Source organism: Hemiscyllium ocellatum, chromosome 1, assembly GCF_020745735.1.
Source record: "Hemiscyllium ocellatum isolate sHemOce1 chromosome 1, sHemOce1.pat.X.cur, whole genome shotgun sequence".
Lineage (NCBI taxonomy): Eukaryota > Metazoa > Chordata > Chondrichthyes > Orectolobiformes > Hemiscylliidae > Hemiscyllium > Hemiscyllium ocellatum.
This window is the reverse complement of record NC_083401.1, coordinates 68,571,084-68,588,112: the sequence shown is the minus strand read 5'-3', so window position 1 is coordinate 68,588,112 and position 17,029 is coordinate 68,571,084. Positions and strand designations below refer to the sequence as shown.

At 39.9% G+C, this 17,029-nt stretch overlaps 1 protein-coding gene across 7 annotated transcripts in view; it reads left to right on the top strand.

Moving 5' to 3' along the window:
• The window catches only part of LOC132808422 (atos homolog protein B), a 142,049-nt gene extending 125,472 nt beyond the window's left edge, over nucleotides 1–16,577 (top strand). For all 7 annotated transcript variants that reach the window (XM_060822297.1, XM_060822133.1, XM_060822200.1 and 4 more), the window contains 2 exons: nucleotides 11,364–11,560; nucleotides 13,581–16,577. In XM_060822297.1, the coding sequence (XP_060678280.1) occupies nucleotides 11,364–11,560; nucleotides 13,581–13,734 (351 nt within the window). In that variant the 3' untranslated portion in view covers nucleotides 13,735–16,577. The remainder of the gene's footprint in view (nucleotides 1–11,363; nucleotides 11,561–13,580) is intronic.
• The last annotated feature ends 452 nt before the right edge of the window (nucleotides 16,578–17,029 follow it).

Genomic DNA, 17,029 nt, shown 5'->3' with positions numbered 1-17,029 from the left:
AGCACCAATTTTCTCTCAGCAGAAGTGGGTACTGCAGATGCTGGAGATTAGAGTCAAGATTAGAGTGGTGCTGGAAAGGCACAGCAGATCGGGCAGCAGCTGAGGAGCAGGAAAATCGAAGATTCCTGATGAAAGGCGTTTGCCCGAAACATTGATTTTTTTTTTCCCTGCTCCTCATGCTGCCTGACCTGTGCTTTTCCATCACCAGTCTGATTTTGACCTATTTTCTCTCATCCCATTTTCTAGCTCAATAGCCCATAGCCTTGTATCCTGTGGCATTTCAGTTGTTCACCTAAATGCTTTTCAAAGCCTACTGTTTCCACTCTTTCCGACAATGAGTTCCAGATACCCACTGTTATGGACCAGATTAAACATACTCAACATGTCCTGCAGACCCTACCTTTTTCTTATTTTAAATGCAAGTATCAGGTGTTGCACTCTGGATGCAATTAGATTGATTAAACTGCCAGATTTGAAGCAAATTACACTTTATTCATACACTATAGTTAAAATACAAACAAAGGATTGGAATAACTTAACTCTATTAGAAAACCTAGTAGAATGATAGATTATTGTCTAGTAAACAGCAACTGTTCCATTATAGTAACATTTCATAAACATACCCTGGGCAAAGGCAAATTCAGTAAATGAATAAATTGCCTCACATGCTGCAGGAAGAGAACCCCAGCTTTTAGCTGTAACCGAGAGAGAAATAAGAGTTTCCAGTCCAGCTTTGAGACCACTGCAACTGCTGAATGCTAAAACTAAAAATCCTGCTTCTGTGGGAGCTTGACTCCACCCACTCAGCCTGCTTGTATTGTTCAAACTTTTAAGGAAAAACCCAAAGGCCCTCAGCTGTTTGTTGCCTTGGGCAGACTGTTCGGCACCTCTGTCTCAAGTTCTCTTCATAAAAAGATCCAGGACAAAATACGCCTTTTAAAACCATAATATCATCACACCCACAGCCCTCTAGGTGAAAAAAAACTAAGTCCCTTCTAATCCTCCTGCCCTTGATCTTAAATCTATGATTCCTCTTGACATGTTTTAAGTATGTTTAATCTGGTCCATAACAGTGGGTATCTGGAACTCGCTGTCAGAAAGGGTTGAAACAGTAGCTTTGAAAAGCATTTAGGTGAACAATTGAAATGCCACAGGATACAAGGCTATGGGCTATTGTGCTGGAAAATGCGATGAGAGAAAATAGGTTCAAGATCATACTGGCTAATCGGTCGAAGTCAGAGAGTGGTGGTAGATGGTAAATATTCAGCCTGGAGCCCAGTTACAAGTGGAGTTCCGCAGGGATCAGTTCTGGGTCCTCTGTTGTTTGTAATTTTTATTAATGACTTGGAAGAGGGAGTCGAAGAATGGGTCAGAAGATTGGTGGAGTTGTGGATAGTGAGGAGAGCTATTGTCTGCTGCAAAGGGACTTAGATATGATGCAGAGCTGGGCTGAGGAGTGGCAGATGGAATTCAACCCTGTCAAGTGTGAGGTTGTCCATTTTGGAAGGACAAATAAGAATGTGGAATACAGGGTTAATGGTAGGGTTCTTAGTAAGGTGGAGGAGCAGAGGGATCTTGGGGTCTATGTTCATAGATCTTTGAAAGTTGCCACTCAGGTGGATAGAGCTTGTAAGAAGGCCTTTGGTGTATTAGCATTCATTAGCAGAGGGATTGAATTCAAGAGTCGTGAGGTGATGTTGCAGCTGTATAGGACCTTGGTAAGGCCACGTTTGGAGTACTGTGTGCAATTCTGGTCACCTCATTTTAGGAAAGATGTGGAAGCTTTGGAGAGGGTGCAGAGGAGATTTACCAGGATGTTGCCTGGAATGGAGAATAGGTCGTACAAGGATAGGTTGAGAGTGCTAGGCCTTTTCTCATTGGAACGGAGAATGATGAGGGGTGACTTGAGAGAGGTTTAGAAGATGATCAGGGGAATAGATAGAGTAGACAGTCAGAGACTTTTTCCCCGGGTACAAGAGTGTTACAAGGGAACATAAATTTAAGGTGAAGGGTGAAGGTATAGGGGGGATGTCAGGGGTAGGTTCTTTACCCAGAGAGTGGTGGGGACATGGAATGTGCTGCCTGTGGGAGTGGCAGAGTCAGAATCATTGGTGACCTTTAAGCGGCAATTGGATAGGTACATGGATAGGTACTTAAGCTAGGACAAATGTTCGGCACATCGTGGGCCGAAGGGCCTGTTCTATGCTGTATTGTTCTATGATCTATGTTCTATCTCACAATGCCAGCTTATAGTCCAACAGGTTTATTTGGAAGCACTAGCTTTCAGAGCACCGCTCCTTCATCAGGTGGTTGTACACCTCAAACAGGTTGTCCATCTTTTTTTTTCTGTCTCTCTAAGGAAAGCATCCCCAGCTGATCTAATCTCTTTTCAGACTCACTAAGTCAAGCAACATCCTGGTGAATTCCCTCTGCATATTCTTCCTATAATGTGGCAATCAGAACTGCATGCAGGACTCCAGCTATGGCCTAACTATTGTCTTGAAAAGCTCCATCATAACCTCCTTGCTGTTGTATTCAATGACTCAACTAATGAAGGCAAGTATCCGTAGGCAGCCGTAACTATTTTATCTACTTGTTTGGTTGCCTTCAAGGATCTGTGGACATGCACACCTGTGTCTCTGATCCTCTGCCCTTCCCAGGTCCTACCATAAAAATTCCATTACCTTGTTCATGTTCTGACTATTTACTATTTACTACACCACCAATTTTCATGTCATCTGTGAGCTTACTGATTAAACCTCATACATGCATGTCGAGATCATAAATATTGAAATATATTCTCTCAAAAGAGAAATATTAGCCAAAGGAAGCCAGACCTCCCTGGATGACACAAAAAAAGTAGAAACTAAGATAAAGAAGAAAAACTGTTTATGATGGATCCCAACTAGAAATAGCCAGTCTGAATATTGAAGATTCCAGAAGATGGTGGAAAAGCAAATAAGAGAAGCAAAGAAGGAGCATGAGAAAAGACTAGTCTCCAACACAGAAAGCAATTTCCCCAAAGACTTCTATAAGTGTATAGATAGTAAAAGGAAGACTAGGGATTTGCACATGGAAGTACAGAACATAACTGAGGTCTTAAGTTAATATATTTCATTCATCTCTACCAAGGAAAAAGATGCTGCCCAGGCAACAATGAAATCGGATTGCATAGGTTGTTTGCACCTAACACTTTTTTTTTCTCTTTACATTCATTCACGGGATGAGGGCATGGCTGGCTAGACCAACATTTATTGCCTATCTTTGCCTGGTCTCGTCTCCATGAGACTCCAGACTCGGCAATGTGGTTGACACATGTGATTCAAGAAGTACCCTCGGGATAGATAGGAGTGGGCAATAATGCTAGCCTAGCAAGTGACAGCCTTAGCCAACAAACACTTAAACAAATATAACAGTATTTATGAGCATTTTATTCATGCCTATCTTAGCTATTTTAAAGGATATTAGTTTGCCCTCCGCATTTCAGCCTGTTCTGGACACAACTTCAGGAAAGAAGTGAAGACGTTAGAGAGTGTGCAGACAGGGTTCAATTGAATAGTTCCAGAAATGAGGAGTTCCAGTTAGGAGGATAGATTGGAGAATGTTGGAACTTTTTTCCATGGAGAAGAGAAGGCTGAGAGAGAAGACCTGGTAGAGGTATTCAAAATAACAATGGATCTGGATGGACTGGATGTGGAGAAAATATTCCCTATCGTGTCACAGCTGAAACAAGATGACTTAATTCATAAAAGCAATAAATGTCACATCAGGAAAATATTTATCATGCAGCAAGTGAGGTTAAGGTCTGGAATACATTGTCTGAAAGTGGAAAGTGAAGCTTCCAAAAATTAATTGGGCTAATATTTGAAAAGTGAGTATGTAGCATTACAGAGAAAAGCCAAGAAAATGGCATAAAGGAATTACCTACTCGGAGCTGGTGCAGAAATGATGGGCCAAGTGGCCTCCTGTGCTGGAACATTTCTGAGTCAAAAGTTTGGAACTCTGACCTTAACAGCATTCTGAATCTACCTACAGAAAGTGTTCAAGAAGGCAGTCCACCATCACCTTGGGCAATGAAGGCTATGCCGCCAATGCCCATATCTCATGCATGAATTTTTCTTCATTTAAATTACATCCCCAGAATGTTTCCAGAGCAAAGGGACATGTTGAAAAACTTACCCAAGCTACGTTTAACCATAGATGTTGAAATAATTCCACAGAGGCCAGTATCCAGTCACCAAGTCCATGGAGAGTCCCTGACACTGATTTAGCTCTGAGTAAACAAAACTTCTGACACTCCTGTCCTTATCTGTCAGCCAGGGCTCCCTGACTGGGCCAGATAAACACCCCAATCAGGGAATTTATATTCTGTGGAGTCCACCTGACTAACCTTGTTATAATCACTATAGATATCTTGTCAGATGTGCATTTTGCAAGGTGAAAATGACACCATAAATTAACCGGGAATTGTCTGAACTGTTTGTAGTTTTTCCTGATCTATTTCCCTGTCAGGCTTCTTTTGTCTGGCAAGCCATTTTGTCCATAAGGGAGCGGAAAATCACTTTTTTGTCTTGCTCCAATGAAATATCAACACTAAAATAATATTAAAAGTTCTCATGATTGTACTTGGTTCATTCTTGATTTATAATTTAAGGGGAATCACAGTGTGTACTACAAATATTCACTGTGGCCACACGTTTTTAATTTATTTTAAAATTTGCTATCCATGGACTTGCATTGGCAGAGCTAGTTATTCCAGCTGGTATTACCAATAACAGCTTGCAATTTAAAGTACCTTTTAATGACCTATATCTCAAAATTTGAGACTTAGAGATGCTTGAAAAGGTGATCGAAATCTTAAGCTTAAGGAGACAGTTGGAGAACGAACTTGAGTATGGAGCCAATTGAACAATAATGGTTAATGGTGGAGTCATAAAAATCAGGAATGCACAAGAAGCAGGAATTCCAGGAGTACAGATCGTTGAAGGTCATGGGGCTGAAGAAGGCTATTGAAATAGGGAGAGGCAAGGGCATGAAAAGAATTGAACTGAAAACAGGAGAAATTTGCCAAGTGATTTTTTTTATGTCATCGGAGTCAATGCATGTGAAGTGCATTCAGATCCAGGCAGCAAAAACACATTGCAGCAGTTGAGTGCAGGGCGAAAGTGAGGACTGCAGGTGCTGGAGATTAGAGTCCAGATTAGTGTGGTACTGGAAATGCACAGAAGGTCAGACAGAATCAGAGGACCAGGAAAATTGACGTTTCTGGCAGGAGCCCTTCAGAAATCAGTTGAGAGCAGTTAGTTGTAGAGATTTACAACATGGAAACATCTTTAGTCCAACTTCTCCATGCCGACCAGATATCGTAAATTAATCTAGTTCTGTTTGCCAGCATTTGGCACATATCCCTCTCAATTCTTCCTATTCAGATACCCATCTGGATGCCTTTTAAATATTGAAATTGTACCAGCTTCCACAATTTTCTCTGGTGCCTCATTCCATATGTACACCACCCTCTGTATGAAAAGATTGCCCCTTAAATCCCTTTTAAATCTTCTATCCAATTCCTATACTCAATGCATTGATCAATAAAGGCAAGCATACTAAACACCTTCTTCACTATCCTGTGTACCTGCACTTTCAAGAAACTATAAACCTGTACTCCAAGGTCTCTTTGTTTGGCAAGACCCCCCCCCCGGACATTACCATTAAGTGTATATGTCCTGCCCTGATTTCCTCTACAAAATCTCACATTTATGTAGATTAAACTCCATCTGCCGGTCCTCTATCCATTTGCCCATCTGATCAAGATCCCATTGTACTCTGAGGTAACTTCCTTCATTGTCCACTACACACCAACTTTGGTATCATCTGAAAACTTATGTTCACATCCAAATCATCATATAAATGACAAAAAGCTGTGGACCCAGCACCGATCCTTGTGGCAGACTGCTGCTCATGGGCCTCCAGTCTGAAATGTAACCCTCTACCACTACCCTCTGTCTCCTATCTTCAAGCAAATTTTGTATGAAAATATTTAGCAAGGTTAGATCACATGGAAAGCTAACTAATCTACCACAAGAAACTTTGTTGAATGCCTTACTGAAGTCCACATAGACAACATTGACTGCTCTGCCTTCATCAATCCTCTTTGTCACTTCAAAAACTCTTAGTGAGACTTGAATTTCTACATACAAAGCCATGTTAACTATCCACAATCACTCCTTGCCTTTGCAAATACATGTAAATTCTATCCCTCAGAATCCCCTCCAACAAGTTACTCACCGCTGATGTTGGATTCATTGGTCTACAGCTTGCTGGCTTTTCCTTATCATCATAATGGCTCCATGTTAACCAACCCCTGGTCTACCAGCACCTCACCTGTGGCAATCAATGATACAAATATCTCAGCAAGGGGCCCAGGAATCACTCCCCTAGCTTCCCACAAAATTCTAGGGTACACCTGATCTGGTCCTGGAGATTTATTCACCTTTATACATTTTAAGACATCCAGCAACACCACCTCGATAATATGGACACTTTGAGATATCAGTGTTTATTTTATCCACAGTATTCCCCACATATTCTTCTCCACAATAAATGCTCATGCAAAATACTCATTTAGTGTCTCCTGCAGTTCCACACAAAAGTGGCCTTGTTGATCGTTAAGGGGCCCTATTCTTTCCATGGTTCTTTGTCCTTAAAGTGCAATATTCAGAGAAGCCTTTTGGATTCTTTTTGACCCTATTTGCCAAAGCTATCTCTTGTCCCCTTTTTGCCCTCCTGATTCCCTTCTTGAGAATATTCCCAATGCCTTTTATACTCCCCTAGAGATTTACTCAGTCCCTGCTGTCTTCCTGACATATGCTTCTGTTACGATACTGGGTAACACCCTCACCCTTGCTTTAAACAAGCAACACCGAAAAGATTTATCCCATGCGGTAATTTATGAAAGTCCAAGAGGCCAAGAACTATTTTTAAAGTAAAAATTAACAACTTTATTTCTTAACGTATAACAGAGAAAACCTAACAACTAGTTAGAATTCCTTTCTCCAACCTATCTTTTACTTTCCCTTCTGATAATACAAGTAAGATTTACCAAAAAAAAATTCAAATTTGTGTTTTTGTCTCCAGGCAACCAGCTACTCCAGCTGCTGGACCACATGTTACATCATATTTTGTTCATAACACCTTGATGTTGTTCTGTCAACTTTTAACTCTCTTGAAGATACAGTACACCCACATCTTCATAATACTTCCTTTATCTCAACCAGAACTCAATTTCTCTAGTCATCCAACATTCCCTGTATTTGCAAGATTTCCCCTTCATCCTAGCAGGAATATACTGTCTCAGGATTTGTGTCTCTAGCACAATGCCAATAAGGTGATCGTCCTTTCCTTATTTCTCTGTTCGAACCAACTCATTGAACATACTCACACATTCCCTGGAGGAGTGTTCCAAAGTACAGCTGAAATGTTATGCCAGACCACAAATCCCACTCCCACTCCACCCCCCCCCCCCCCCCTCCCCCCCCCCCAAACGAACTCCTTTTGTATTGTACCTATATCATGTAGACCCTGGAACATTAAGCTGCCAGTCCTGTCCATCAATGAGCTACTTCTCTGTAATATCTCTGATATCCCAGTCCCATGCTCCCAACCATGCCCTGAGTTCATCTGCCTTACCTGGTTGATGCCTTGCAGTGAAATAACTGAAGTTTAATTGACATTGTTCTGTGCTTTGCTCTTGCCTGCCTTAACTATTTGACTTTTACATTAGATTCCCTACAGTATGGAAACAGACCTTTTGACGCAACAAGTCCACACCGACCCCCCGAAGAGTGACCCATTCCCCTACCCTATATTTACCCCTAACTAACGCACCTAGCAAGATGGGCAATTTAGCATTACCAATTCACTTGCCCTGCACATCTTTGGATTGTGGGAAGAAACCGGAGCACCCGGAGGAAACCCCCGCAGACACGGGGAGAATGTGCAAACTCCACACAGACAGTCGCTCGAGGCTGGAATCGAACTTGGGTCCCTGGTGCTGTGATGCAGCAGTGCTAACCACTGAGCCACATTTTCCCAACTGCATCTGCCTCAGACTGACCCCTTTTCTGTCTGGGTCCCCCACCCCGCTCCCCAACTGGTATAAATCTTCCCAGGTACCTCTAGCAAATCTCCTTGCCAGTATATTTGTCCCATTCCGATTCAGGTGCAAGCTATTCTTCTTATACCTGTCACTTCTACTCCAGAAGAAATTCCAATGATCTGAAAATGTGTATCATTCTCACCTACACCAGCTCATCATGCATGCATTATTCTGCTTTATTCTCATGTAGTGAGAGTAGGAATATGCCATTGGGAGTAATCCAGATATTACTGCTCTTGGAGGCCTACATTTTAATCCTCCTGTCAAAGTTCTAGTGTACACTCCTCAGAATCTCATCCTTTTCTCTTCCTATGTTGTTGGTTCTAATGTGTACAACGACCTCCTGCTGGTCCCTCTCCCTTTTGAGAATATCCTGCACCCTTTCCGAGGCATTCTTGACCCTGTCACGCAGGAGGCAACATGCCATTCTGGTATTCCGTTGTCGGCCTCAGGAATGTCTGTTTATGTCCAGCTGGATGATGGATGAAAGGCAATAGGGGAGGATGATATGGTGACTCATGTCAACACTATCTGTAGGTTATTGAACTATAGTTTTCTTTTGTCACAATCACAGGACTTCATTTGTGACTTTAAGGACTGTTTAAATTACTTTATGGTGTAGATAAGCCATGATTCCATTGAATGATGAAAACAGCTAAAAAGTTGTCTTCTGTTTCTATGTTCCTGCTACACCACTGAAACAGAAATCTGATTGATTGTAAGATTTCAAATATGCAACTTTGGGGAAAATAGGCACAGATTTGGGAGGCAGCAAAAAGGGCTTCAAAGTGTGAAAAGAAGTTGGGATGGTATATTGCACGAATGAAGGAGTCAAAGATTGTTTTTTTGAGGGGGCAGTGGCACATTTTAGAAGGGTATTGATATCAGAAACAATGGATTATTAGCTCTTCATAAAAGTTTATCTGATACCACCCCACTCAGTATGCTAGTTTTAGTTTAGTATTAATATGTTTACAATTTACATATATGCCTTGGAGTTGGGAACCAAGTGTAATGCGTCAAAGTTTGTAGATGACACTAAGATGAGTGGTAGAGCAAAGCATACAAAGGCTGGCAGGTGGGACTAGATTGGGTTGGGACATCTGGTTGGCATGGACAGGTTGGACTGAAGGGTCTGTTTCCATGCTGTACGTCTCTATGACTCAAAGTCTGCAGAGGGATATAGTTGGGTTAAATGAGTGGAAAAAGGTCTGGCAAATGTGAGGTCATCTAGTTTGGTCAGAACAACAGTAAAATGATCTATTATTTAAATGGTGAAAAATTACAGCGTGCAGCTGTGCAAGGGGATCTGAGTGTCTTTGTACACGAACATCAAAATGTTGGTTTGCAGGTACAGCCGGTAAATAAGAAGGCAAATAGAATATTGTCCTTCATTGCTTGAGGAATGGAGTTTAAAAACAGGGACCGTATGCTGCAGTTGTGTAGGGTGCTGGTGATGCCACAGTTAGTCATAGTGATGTACAGCATGGAAACAAACATTTCGGTCCAACTCGTCCATGCCGACCAGCTATCCCAACCCAATCTAGTCCCACCTGCCAGCACCTGACCCATATCCCTCCAAAACCTTCCTATTCATATATCCGTCAAAATGCCTTTTAAATGTTACAATTGTACTAGCCTCCACCACTTCCTCTGGCAGCTCATTCCATATGTGTACCGCCCTCTGTGGGGAAAAAGCTGCCCCTTAGGTCTCTTTTATACCTTTCCCATCTCGCCCTAAACCTATGCCCTCTATTCTGGACTCCCCAACCCCAGGGAAAAGATTTCGTCTATTTATCCTATCCGTGCCCCTCTTAATTTTGTGAACCTCTATGAGGTCACCCCTCAGCCTCCGATGCTCCAGGGAAAACAGCCCCAGCCTGTTCAGCCTCTCCCCATAGCTCAAATCCTCCAACCCTGGCAACATCCTTGTAAATCTTTTCTAGACCCTTTCAAGTTTCACAACATCTTTCTGATAGGAAGGAGACTAGAATTGCGCGCAATCTTCCAACAGTGGCCTAACCAATGTTCTGTACAGCCGCAGCATTACCTCCCAACTCCTGTACTCAGTACTCTGACCAATAAGGGCTTTTGCCCGAAACGTCGATTTTACTGCTTCTCGGATGCTGCTTGAACTGCTGTGCTTTTCCAGCATCACTAATCCAGAATAAAGGAAAGCATACCAAACGCCGTCTTCACTATTTTATCTACCTGTGACTCCATTGGAGTATTGTGTACAGTTTTGGTCTCTTCAGCGTTGTAGAGTCATAGAGATATACCGAGTGGAAACAGACACTTCAGTCCAACCCGTCCATGCTGACCAAGTATCTATAGAAGTCTGGTCCCATTGTCAGCATTTGGTCCATATCCCTCTACATCCTTTTAAATGTTGTAATCATACCAGCCTCCTCCAACTTCTCTGGAAGCTTACTTGAGAAAGGGTGTACTGGCACTGGAGTGGGGTGAAGAGGACGTTCACTCAGTTGATTCCAGAATTGAGGGGGTTGGCTGATGAGGAATGTTTGAGTAAATTGGGACTATACACATTGGAATTTAGAAGAATGAGGAGGAATCTTGTAGAAACATATAGAATTATGAAAGGAATAGATGAGATTGAAGCAGAGAGGTTGTTTCCACTGAGGTGAAACTAGAACGAGGGGGCATAGCCTTAAAATAAGGGGGAGCAGAATTATGACTGAGTTGAAGAGGAACCTCTTCACCCAGAGGGTTGGGAATATTTGGAATTCCCTGCCCAGTGAAGCAGTTGAGGCTAGCCCACTGAATGTTTTTAAGGCAAAGATAGATTTTTGAACAGTGAAGGAATTAAAGGTTGTGTTAGGTGGAACTGGATCCCCAGAAAGATCAGCCATGATCTCATGGAAGGGTGGAACAGGCTTGAGGGGCCAGACTGTCTACTCCCCCTCTTTCTTACATCCTTCTGTTTAATTATATTACATTTTAATATCCTATTTTGCTTGTATACAGTCGTAAGTTACCACATGATTCTGAAATTCTAAATGTTACTTTCTTTCGCTTTTCCCGTATCCTTTTCTGCCTTGGGTAAAAGTTGAGAGTTTCACGTACTTTGTTCACTTGCATATGGTATATTCAGATTTTGTTCATAAGATCATTTGAAAACATCAAACTGACTAAGTTAAGAGCTACATTTCATTTAATAACATTATAATGATTGTTGTTCCATTTACAGACCTTATTCAACCCAAATAAAACTGTGGTCAAGATGTTTTTAGTGACCTATGACTTCAGCGATATGCCACCAAACCACATTACACTTTTGCGCCACAGAATATTTCTAGTGCCAGTGGAAGAAAATGAAAGGACACATGAAAATATGGAAAATTCAGAAGTAAAGAAAAAAGTACTATGTTATCTGATTCATTTGAGGTATGTAGGTTCTGAAACTAACGCGTATCTCTCTATACGAGTAATATTGTATCGTTTCATTTCTAATAATTATTAGATTTGGAAATAACTGAGTTTTCAGCTGAGATTTTTGAAATGTTTGGCTTTTAGATTGCCTTGTATTTTCATTATAAATTTTACTGTGAACAGAATAAAGGAGGGGGTGGATATTGTCCAAAATTTGCAACTAAATTTTTGCCTATTCCTACCTGCTAACTGCAAGCATACAATATTCAGCAGTAATTGTGGTGATTTATTATTTTTGAATTCAAATTATCGGACAAATTTCCAGAGCTAAGAGCAGCAAACTCCGTACCAATGATGATTCAAACTAAAACTTACTTTTATACAATCTCGGAGCGAACTTTAGTGGCAGCAATGTGGGTCTTGTTCACGAGTTGAAAATCAATGAGACCCCACACCAACCTTCCATAGCAGGCATATCATCATGAGGCAATCATGCACTACCTGAGCCGTGTGGGACCTCTCACTGAATGAAGGACCTTTGTAGAGCCGAAGTCCTGTCCCCAAGAGCTGCCGATTAGAAAGCATTTTTGTAAAATATGAATGTAATTTTGTAAAATATAAAATAACTTGCACAGGCATTACTATATTAACCAAAAACAATTGATGGATCTTTCACACTTTTACCAATGAATTGAAGAATAGTACGACATGAGCAACCATTCCCAGTCTTGTCTTCAGAGGAGTTTCTCAAAGTTCTTAGTAATTGAGAGCTCCCTACAGTTAAATGTTAACTCCTGAAGCAATTGTTCTACTTGGAACTTGGTCATGACAAGGGAGCACACAGCCCTCCAAACAATCCATCTACGCAATGCTCCTGCTACAAAGTGTTGGTTGAGTTGGTAGATTGTGTATTCAGCCATCTTGGAACTTGGAGCCAGAACACAGTGGAAGTAAGTCATCCTTGATCCCAAAGGAGAAGTGGTGTACTAAATCAGATTTATCAGGAGGGTCCCAGATTGAACAGGTATTTTTCTTTATTCCTACATGTTATGTGGACATTGTTGGCCAAGACAACATTTCTTGTCCATTACTAGTTGCTGTGGAACTGAGTTTCTTGTTAGGTCATTTCAAAGGGCAGTATGAGGCAACCATGTTATTGAAAGTGGTATTTAAGGCCAGACTGATAAGGAAGTCAGAGTGGAGAGTGTGTTGCTGGAAAAGCATAAGGATTCCTGATGAAGGGCTTTTGCCTGAACCATTGGCTGTTCTGCTCCTTGGATGTTGCCTGACCTGCTGTGCTTTTCCAGCACCATGCTCTCGACTCTGATCTCCATCATCTGCAGTCCTCACTTTCTCCTGATAAGAAAGCCAGATTTCCTTCAGTAATGAAGTAGATAGTTTTTACAACTATCATCGATGATGGTTTGTTTCATGATAACCATTACTGAGAATAGCTTTTAAGTCTTCTAGAATTATTAATCAAACTTAGAGTTCACCAGTTAACATTGTAAGGTTTAAACCAGGTCCCAGGTCTGGGTCTCTAGATTAACAGTCCAATGACATTATCGCTATACCGTCTCCCAATTAAGTGCTGTCAGTTTTTATTTTGAGATAGAATGAAATTGGCTTCAGCATTTGAACTTGCAAATGAGTAAAATATTTTCTAAGATTCCTGCTTCTGATCATTGGTTTCTACTGTAAGTATTTGGGCTCAGGCCCAATGACACTATTATTTTCTTTGTTCAGGCTTGTGCATGAGTATTCTCTTCGATACTGTAAATCTATTAATGCCTATAGAAATGTACCTGAGCATGAGTGCAGAAGGGGAAAGGTAGATTTTTATCTGTTTATGATGAGCTGAATAAAATTCTGTTAGGTTGTAAAATTTTCTCATATTCTTAAGAGGAACTTTTTACCAGTTATTAATTTGATAATGTTTGTGTTGATGGAGAGTCATTTCGGAATTTAAGTTGAAGAGTGGGTTTTATTAGCATCCCAATGTTGATTTGTTCTCTCTGTTCATTTAATTGTTCAGGTTTCAAAGTTCAAAGTCTGGGAAAATCTACTTGCACAGTGATATAAGGCTGCTGTTTTCACGAAAATCAAGTGAAGTGGATTCTGGTATACCTTATGAGTTAAAGTCATTTACAGAAATGCCAAGAAATCCAAAATATTCACCACGAGTTTAACACATCAATTTCAAGATTATCTATATTGCAGTTCAGTGATTTATTTATCTAGCAATTGGCTCTAACTAGTGGAACAAAACTCAGTTTCAGTTCAGTGTTAATGCGCATGCTTTGTAATAAACATTAAGGATTTGTTTAAAGTGCAGTTTCCTATTGTGGCATTCTGTAAATGTGGATTTTGAAAAGCACAGGAAACTTTGCTTTAATGTAAACCTACAATATTTAATCAACACTTTTGCCCTCAGTTCATTGAAATTTAACTCCTTGTCCTCTCTATCAACGTCACATTGAACCACTGATTCATTTACTTTAAATATCTTCCATTGCCTGAGTTCATAATTACAATAATTAGGTGGTTCCTCTGAAATGAGACCCATTCAGGACCGCTAAAATGTCAAATATTGCAATGTGGGAAGAAGTAATTTGGAAAAGAGTTGGATTAACCCTTTAACCTATACAGCTTATGCAAAAATCTATATGTAATTAAACATTTCTTCAATAGAGTTATTGTAGAGCTGCTGCTTCCATTCTCACTTTTGGCGTTTTCATCTTTCACTCAAGAAACAGAATTAGGTGTTTAATTTTTCTTTTAAATTTAAATCTATTTAGTTTGGTACATAAACTGATTTTTAACTTGTTCTAAGTACAGTCTACTGATCGAGAGACTGAATAACCATTCTGTTGTATAAGGAGAAAGAGGACATAAAGAAAACACTGGTGTATTGGCAACAGTTTAGAAAAATAGTTAATTTTATACTGAGTTCTCCTTTTTAAGTTATTTCTTTGCCTTGTTTACTCACCTGTACCACCTGCTTCCTTTGTTTGGGAGGGTTGGCGGAAACCTGCTTTCCAGCTCTTTGCTGCTGCTGTTCCATGAGCAAATACATGGGACAAAAGGGATATTTTGATTGGCTTCTGTATTATTATTTGGGAATATCTGATCCCTGCTGCCAGCTTCCTAACTGTTGATGTTCCAACTTCAAATGCATGGTCCCATTACTTGGTGCACAGAATTTGTATACAAATGCACTGTGGCACTTGGTACATTTAATTATTACACATTTGCCAAAGTGCTTTGAAAAGGTGGAGTTTTCTTGGGCCAATGTGCATCCAGGTAGTTTCTAAACTGAAATAAATTAAACTATACCTTTGCATAAGGTGCCTATAGGTTAAAGTGTTACTTAAACTGTTTCCTAATGTTAGAACTTTTTTCATTTATGCGCTGTGGTTCTAAATCTGGAAGGTACACTTCAGAAATCTACATCTGTTTTTGTTTTTATTATAGTTATCATTGTCCTAACCCCAATCTACAAATTATATCGTTGAAACAATTGTAGAAACATGAAGCTAAGTGAGGTAGATGGTATTTTTGATGGAATAAACTGTTCTTGTAAATATCTTGGTTTTGAATGTTCTTTAAGCTTGTGCAAAAATAAAATATTGAATTTGAGTCTCCACGTATGTATGGACAGGATTTTTCCCCAGTGATTAACCCTGAAAGCTACTGATCCACCACAGACCAAAACATTCCCAGATTTGCTCTCTGACCAGTAATAGCTGATCTCACCTGGGTAGCAGTAAAAATGCGACATTTTCAACAGAAAACCTGAAGTGCAGAAATATTTAAAAAATCACTTTTGATTAAAATTCAATAGCTCTTGATGCATATTGAGAGACAGATTGTGTTGTGATTTATCTTGCACTTCAAAATCCTGCAACAGTTATCTTTGGTATTGGAATAGCTGGCTAGATACCCAGTGGTAACTGAGGGCCATGGAACCATATCACCTTGCCTGAAAATAACATCTCCACAATGGTTGAAAATTTGATGAGGAAGTAAACTTCAACAATTGAGTAGCACAGAATCAGATCTCTATGCTTTATCTGACATGTAATCTGCTTGACCATCATCCATTTTGACAAAAAGCTTTCCACACAAAAATTAGTACAGTGGGAAAGACACAAAGATAATACCAAATCCTTGCCAGTCCAAGAGAATTAATTATAGGATTTCAGTTCACAGAAGAGGAAATAAAGCTAGCTAGAATGGCAAAACATGGAATGTAAAATGAAGGATAAAAGTAAACAAGGTAACTAGGATAGATTGGGCAGTTGGAGACAAAATTACTTAGTTTCCAGTTTCTCTTCCTTGTAAAAGACAAACTTGACAGCAACAAAATTGATTTCGCTATGATGAGGCAAATAGCGAAAGGCTTAACTGGGAAACTTAACTGGCAGGAAGGACAATGTGCTTCCAACAGTAAATTTCAGGAACTTCACCTGATCGCTTCTCATTGTAGATTGTTTTTTTTAATTCACATGCTGTATCCTTCCTCTTAAATTGTCCCCTGCCTCAACTGAAATTGAACTTTATTTTGGAAGCTGACCACCTTTCTCTATCATCTGGTGGAAATTTATGCAGGCTTTTGTAAAGTTAAGTCTTCAGTTGGGTGTTAGTAGGAAGCATTTGGCCTCTGGCTTACTCTTCCATGACAATTCATCTGTGAAGAAAAATGCCATATGAAAAATAACAGTGCCTACCTACTTTAAATAAAGGTATCACAAAAAAAAATCATTCTTGCACAATACTGTATCTGCACTGCACATTGTATTTGTGCCTTCAATTCTCATATGCCAAGTTATACATTCTGGCTCGTGAGAGAACTCCTCTGTATGTGATTGTGAATGATCTTACAGTATGCCACAATGCTGTATTTTAAAGAGAAGTATTTTTCATTTGTTTAAAATAATGTTATGCTGTGCAGATTTATATTTGTAATATAATTATGTAGATTTTAAGTTTCATGTGTTAACAGGAGTGCCACAATGTTAATAAAAGTACATTCACCCAAAATACTGGGTTATCAATCGTAAGGTGTCCTCTAAAAGTGCTTTACATATTGTTCTTTAAGTTAATTGCTTTGCCTCACTCTGAATTTACATGGCTATCACATTTTATGCAACCTCACTGGTATCACAATAATCCAAAATCAAGCTTTTAAAAAAAAAAGTCTGGTCAGACATTCAGTGTCACGGGAACTCTCAGGGTATTATGGCAAGCTGGAGGACCAGGAATATTATTATTGTCACTGAAAGCAGTCAACATTGCAAGGAAGAAAATCTTGGATTTACGTTGCACCTTATCAAATTCCTATTGATGTTCTGAACTATGTCACCACCAATCAATTAATTTTGTAGTTATGTAGTTCCTATAACTAGCAAACAGGAAGAATAATGATGACTTGATCTGATTTTGGTGTTAATTGGGGGAATGCAGGCTCAAATGTCAGTGATA